The sequence below is a fragment of the Gastrolobium bilobum genome, unplaced genomic scaffold (genome assembly GCF_033153095.1).
Source record: "Gastrolobium bilobum isolate Gb01-03AN ecotype WA unplaced genomic scaffold, APGP_CSIRO_Gbil_v1 utg8818, whole genome shotgun sequence".
Taxonomy (NCBI): domain Eukaryota; kingdom Viridiplantae; phylum Streptophyta; class Magnoliopsida; order Fabales; family Fabaceae; genus Gastrolobium; species Gastrolobium bilobum.
Genome location: NW_026899407.1, coordinates 92879 through 98878, shown reverse-complemented (window position 1 = coordinate 98878; position 6000 = coordinate 92879). Strand labels below are relative to the sequence as shown.

Below are 6000 nucleotides of genomic sequence, written 5' to 3'. Positions count from 1 at the left end.
GCTATTTTAAGAGTAAATACTCTTTTTGGTCCTCAGAAAATTTCACGAGGCTCGTTTTAGTCCCTAGAAAATAAAAAGGCTCATCGTGGTCCCTCAAAAATTCAAAAAGATCCATTTAGTTGAAATCGTGGTCTCGTAAATTCAAAAAAGACCCATATTAGCCCTCAAAAGGACTAAAATGGGTCCAATTTAAATTTTTTAGGGACCACGATGGGCCTTTTTATTTGCTAGGGACTAAAATGGGCCTCGTGAAATTTTCTGAATACCAAAAATGGTATTTGCTCTATTTTTAATTTAAAATACTAAATAAAACTGTATTTTCATAGAGTTAACAAGTAGGGATGTGTTTGCGGATAAAAAAGAGAGTAGGGATGTGAAAGCCATTTTATTGAACTCAAATAAAATAAGATTTAATATTTTATTTTTATTGCAGAAATTATTTATTTACTACATTCATGTAAAAATAAACGAGTCTCATCAATTTTTTTTCGAACGACTCATTTCTTTACGTAGCAGATAAATATTTTCTCTTCGGAAATAATTTTCCCAATAAATAAAGTGAGAATACAAGAGCAATAGCTGGCAACAAGTGGGGAAGCAAGGTATTTTCCTATTCCAAATTCGATTAGAGTTGGGGTAGACTCGTTCTCACTCCGCGCAACGCAATAGCTGTAGTGACCCATATTCAACACTCGCAGTTGCAGATGCTGAACCAACGACAACTAGAAGAGTACCTCGATGTTCTGACCAATTCCGGTCACAAAACCGGGATTTTCAAGCCCAGGTAAATTCATCACAACACATCTCAAAACAATAGCATTACCATTACTCGTCCTATATATAAATAAGAGTAACTGTGTGTGCTTGTGTGTTTAGAGGAGAAGTTCATCGAGAGGGGGATTACCATCGTGCTGTACACGTTTGGATTTTCGCTGAGAGCACGCAACAATTGCTCCTCCAACGGCGTGCTCGCTGTAAGGATTCTTGGCCTGACCTTTGGGATATCTCCAGCGCTGGTCACATATCTGCTGGTGATTCCTCCCTCGTCACTGCTCGGTATGCTAATTTATACAATACCATTTCTGTCCCCTCCAATAAACAAACTTCATTTCCTAATGCTATACACTTACCTCAAATTACACCTCCTCCTCCCTTAGTTTGCTGTTCGCAACAGAAAATAGTGTATGGTGTCAGGGGTAAAAAAGGAATGCTAGTGTGATTTTATAAACTCGAGGGAGGAGGAGAACTCCCTTTAGTTTTGTTAGAGATGGAATATAAAATCATATCCTATAGAGATTGCATTTCTGATCAAGTGTGTAGTGTTGTTGTGTGGTTGATTTTGCAGGAGGGAGCTCGAAGAAGAGTTAGGTGTAACCCTTCCCAAGGATGCATTCGAATTGATATTTATTTTCCTCCAAGAGTGGTAAGTAGTTTTTGGTGTATTTCTGTCTACAATATTGAGGGAGTGGTGAAAGTCAAAATTGGCTGCACAAAGGTCCCACCTTGATGCGCCTACATGAGGGTAAAAACAAAAAAATGGTCTTTGATGCGGAAGCATAGACAATCTATGCGCCTCATGTTTTAGGATCTGCCCGTTAAACATGTAGGGTTTAAAATTCATACCTTTTTCACTTGAAGGTGTCAAAGTGGATGACTCCCTCTAACAGTAATCCACACGACTACCTCTTGGTTGCTTCTGAGAAACGCTTTCTCCCTGAACCCTCCCTTTCCTTGGAAGCTCGCTAGGCTGCGGCAAGGTGGAGGCTTTCAAGTGTTTTTGTTTATTTTTCTCAAGAGTGTAATGTTGTCTTGAGGTTAGGTGAGAGGACCAATAATGGAGGAAGAGAGATGAAGAGAAAGAGGGGCGGCCAAAAATTAGGATTTTTAGTCCAGAGAGGCGGCCAAAAATTAGGATTTTTAGTCCAGCAAAAGACGTTACTTTAACGTGGTTCAGCAAATCCCTTAATCAGCATTAAGAGATGGACGTTACATTAACGTTTCCTCATCAAATCCCTTAATCAGCATTAAGAGATGGACGTTACATTAACGTTTCCTCATCAAATCCCTTAATCAGCATTAAGAGACAAACGTTACATTAATATAATTTTATTTAAATTCATAATTCAAATAAAATAGAAATAATAAATCTCTATCTAATCATATTAGATACAGATAAGGATAACTCAAAACTATCCTTAATTACCTAACCTCTTGAATTTAAATAAAATTAAATTCGATTTTATCCTAGCCCGCAATTTCAATTTGAATTCAAATTCGAAATTCGAAAATTCAAAATTCGAATTGCGCCAAAAACTTATTTTGGCCAAGTCAACTATTTGACTTGCTAGGATTCATGGCCCAATACCGTATTGGGCCTACTAACACATTTGGGCTTATTAATAGAAAAATTAATCTTTCACTAATAGTCCAAAGGCGCATGATGATATTGGACTTGGAGTTCAACTCCAACCCAATTACACCTATAGTCTTGAAAAACCCAATAACACCTATTGGTCCAAACTTGCTAAATGTAAGCAATCAAGAATAACCTTAGTGTGTGACCCATTAGGCTCAATTAGTCACTGACATAAATAAACTTGAACCAATTAAACTCTTTTAACAGGCCCAATTTATCTAATGACCACATAAGACACTAGCAATGCTCTACAGCCCCAGAACTAATTGAGTTGATCAAGTGATCTACCTTTTTAATTTGGATACCGTGCCGGTATCATCCCTCTCAACGTCATTCACATTTAGTCGAGAGCAAGGATAGAGTATCATCTCTCTTTATTGACTAAATATAATATTTCACAGGAACTAGGAATCTTCTTCCATTGACTCTAAGATAGATCATGACTCTTCATGATCTCTTACTATGCATAGATTCCCGAGTCAACTAGAAGTCATCCAAGCCCTACCGGTCTTGTGAACGACGAATCCCTTATAGGGGATTGTGAAGTCCTTTCGGCATGTTCATCTATACTCATTTATTCGAGTCATACCCAAGAGTACACTGTTCTCCCCATTTTTCAGGCGGATAAAGTTGTACAATCAAAGTATAACTCTAGGAAATAGTATTCGATGACATCCTTAAGTCTAGGACGATCTGCACTACCAAACGATGAGAGACTTTACAAATCCAATGATACTCTCTATAATGAATCCTTGTGGAGTCTCTCGGTGGGTCAGTTCAGTGCTATCTGTTCTCTAACAGATCCACCCACGACATCACCTAAAGCATCACCATGCCTGCATTCCATGAGGTTCCTACCTCGTATCTTTATACAAGTAAATGACGTCGTACTAGTCTTATTGAGATCACCAATACCCTTTCTTGGTGATTCAAGACCAGGAACAAATTTTAGATAATAGACATACAGTGTCCTCGAGTTCTCATGATCATGATCCCTATCATACCCGAGTGAACACCTGTTCTATTCATAGGGTCTTTATCTTTGTTCACATATTAACAATAAAATATTGGCGAGACATAAATATGATAAAGATAAAGTTTGCTCAAATTTATAAATCATGAAATACCACTTCGAAAAAGGTGTTCATCTGATAAAACAGATTGTCTCTTGGACACCTATATACTAACAAGTGGTTGGTTTGAGTTTTTATTTTCAATTTTACGTTTTCATTGTAATTAGAAAACTGCTTCCTTGCTTTCATTTTATTTTTTCAAAATTTCCTTGTTGTCACCATTTACTTCTGGAAAATTTGTAATAGAAAACCGAATGTAAACAAGATGGTGTTACGAGAAGGGTATTCATAAGAGAAGTACAGCTGTACAGAGCAGCATTAGTTTAGTGAAGGTTACATGCTAATTGTAAAGTAGTTATAGGTGTTATGTGAAATAAGGTGAGCTGTGAGGTTAGTTACAAATTAGTTACAGAGCCTCACTATTGTAGATAGCAGTATAAATAGAGATTGGTGTACAGATTTGGCTCATTCTGGAATAATAATCATTGTTTGTTTTTCTTTTTCTCTTTTCTAGCTCTCTCTGTTAGGTTGAACCCTAACAAATGGTGCTTTCATTCTTGAACACCAGACAAGATTCCAAGATGCGAGTTCAAGATCTCGCTGAGCAATTCACTGTTTTTCAGCACAGAGTGGTTGCTCGCCTTGATGATCATCAATCGCAGCTGGCTCGCATTGAAACACATTTTGATGATACTCAGAACCAAATGGCAATGATTGTGGCGCAACTACAACAACTCAATAGCACTGTTCTTGCTATTGCTGCTCGCACTCTCGAACCTCAACTTCGCACTCAATCGATTCATTCGCAAATTGGTGCAACTTCTTCGCTTGCTTTGACGAGAGGATACGCAGCGATCAGGAACTTGTCCAATGGCGGATTTGGCGGCACCAACACCACCACTGCCACCTGTCAAATGCAGTCCATCGGTGGCGTTTTCGAATCCTTATACTCTGCGCTGCTCAATGACAATCTGTCTCCGTCAACAACCATCGGCAACAATGGCGATGGCGTCTCACTTCACCAGTATGAAGTCTTGAAGTACACCATCGATTCATCAGAAAGAAGAGTAAAAGAGCCATCTTCTGCAAAAAAGAGCACATTGGAAATAGTGCACCACCACAACATGTGTCTCAGCCGCCTCGTTGCACCTTCGAACTTGCAACTTCGCGATCTGACCTCGGTGCGGCAGAGGCAGTTGAGCCTCTTGATGCTCACGAATCATTTCGGCAATACGTCGCCGTTTGATCTGACACATTGGTTTGGTGTTGACGTGGACAGACTCTCATTGCCAAGGAGCATATCTGTGAGGTCGACGGGCTACTTGAAGATGGCTCAGTGTGCGGTCGTTGCTAGCCATAATCCTTGTCGCATTAAGGGTATTCTTCTCACAGCACGGGATATTGTCCACCATGATTGTAGGTCCCTTCAGTGGGCAAAATGCCTTATGCATCCGTTGGCCTTCACAATTCTTCCAATGGGATCCAGGAGACGGGTATTTGTGACTGAACCTCCTAGACCTTGAGGACAAGGTCATTTTTGAAGAGGTAGGGAATGTTACGAGAAGGGTATTCATAAGAGAAGTACAGAGCAACATTAGTTTGTAGTGAAGGTTACATGCTAATTGTAAAGTAGTTATAGGTGTTATGTGAAATAAGGTGAGCTGAGATTAGTTACAAATTAGTTACAGAGCCTCACTATTGTAGATAGCAGTGTAAATAGAGATTGGTGTACAGATTTGGCTCATTCTGGAATAATACTCATTGTTTGTTTTTCTTTTTCTCTGTTCTAGCTCTCTCTGTTAGGTTGAACCCTAACAAATGTGCCTCTTTTGTAATTATAAAGCATATCAACTGAAAATGAAAATTCAAAAAATAACATATCAACTGAAAATGAAAATACAAAAAAATAAACTAAGCACCCTCTAAGTTTTCCTTCAAGCTAAGCTAAGGGTTTGTTTAGAGGGGTCTATTTCATATATGAAGAGATACTGCTAAGTTGATTTTTCATTCTTTTTCAATTTATTGCATGCTCATAGGATTTTTTATCTTTAACTAATGCAGTTTTATCCTTTTGTTATCCATGGACTAGCTGATGCTAACTTTAAATATGGAATGCAGTGTCATAAATGATGGAAAATACATCAATAACGAATATAATGATGTGTATCTGGTAACAACTCTTGATCCTATACCTCTGGAGGCCTTTACACTTCAGGTAGGCCTTTACAGTTCAGGTGGGGATGTGAAATGTGTTTTCAAATTGGACTTTCTGTCAATTTTCCTTTGCATTTTTGTGTTTTTCTCTAAATATGTCGACCAGCTGACATATTGCTATTATTATTGCGTTACGTCTATGCCTGATTTTTGGTCTCTTATTAGAAACATGATACACCATGATCTGTTCACTTGTGGAGCTTGTCTTCATGGTTTTTCATTATTTGACAAATATAGCTTGTTTTGGAAGTACTAGATTTGAGTATGCAGGTATGACATTTGTGGTTATTATATATT

General features: G+C 38.3%; 1 protein-coding gene across 4 annotated transcripts in view; it reads left to right on the top strand.

Annotated features, from left to right (window-relative positions):
* Nucleotides 1-604: 604 nt before the first annotated feature.
* LOC133290359 (nudix hydrolase 3) overlaps nt 605-6000 on the top strand; it is a 62489-nt gene continuing 57093 nt past the window's right edge. For 3 of the 4 annotated variants that reach the window (XM_061488431.1, XM_061488428.1, XM_061488429.1), the window contains exons 1-4: nt 605-784; nt 877-1056; nt 1346-1423; nt 5608-5704. In XM_061488431.1, coding sequence (XP_061344415.1) covers nt 705-784; nt 877-1056; nt 1346-1423; nt 5608-5704 — 435 coding nt within the window. In that variant the 5' untranslated portion in view covers nt 605-704. The remainder of the gene's footprint in view (nt 785-876; nt 1057-1345; nt 1424-5607; nt 5705-6000) is intronic. The other variant, XM_061488430.1, reaches the window with a different exon arrangement.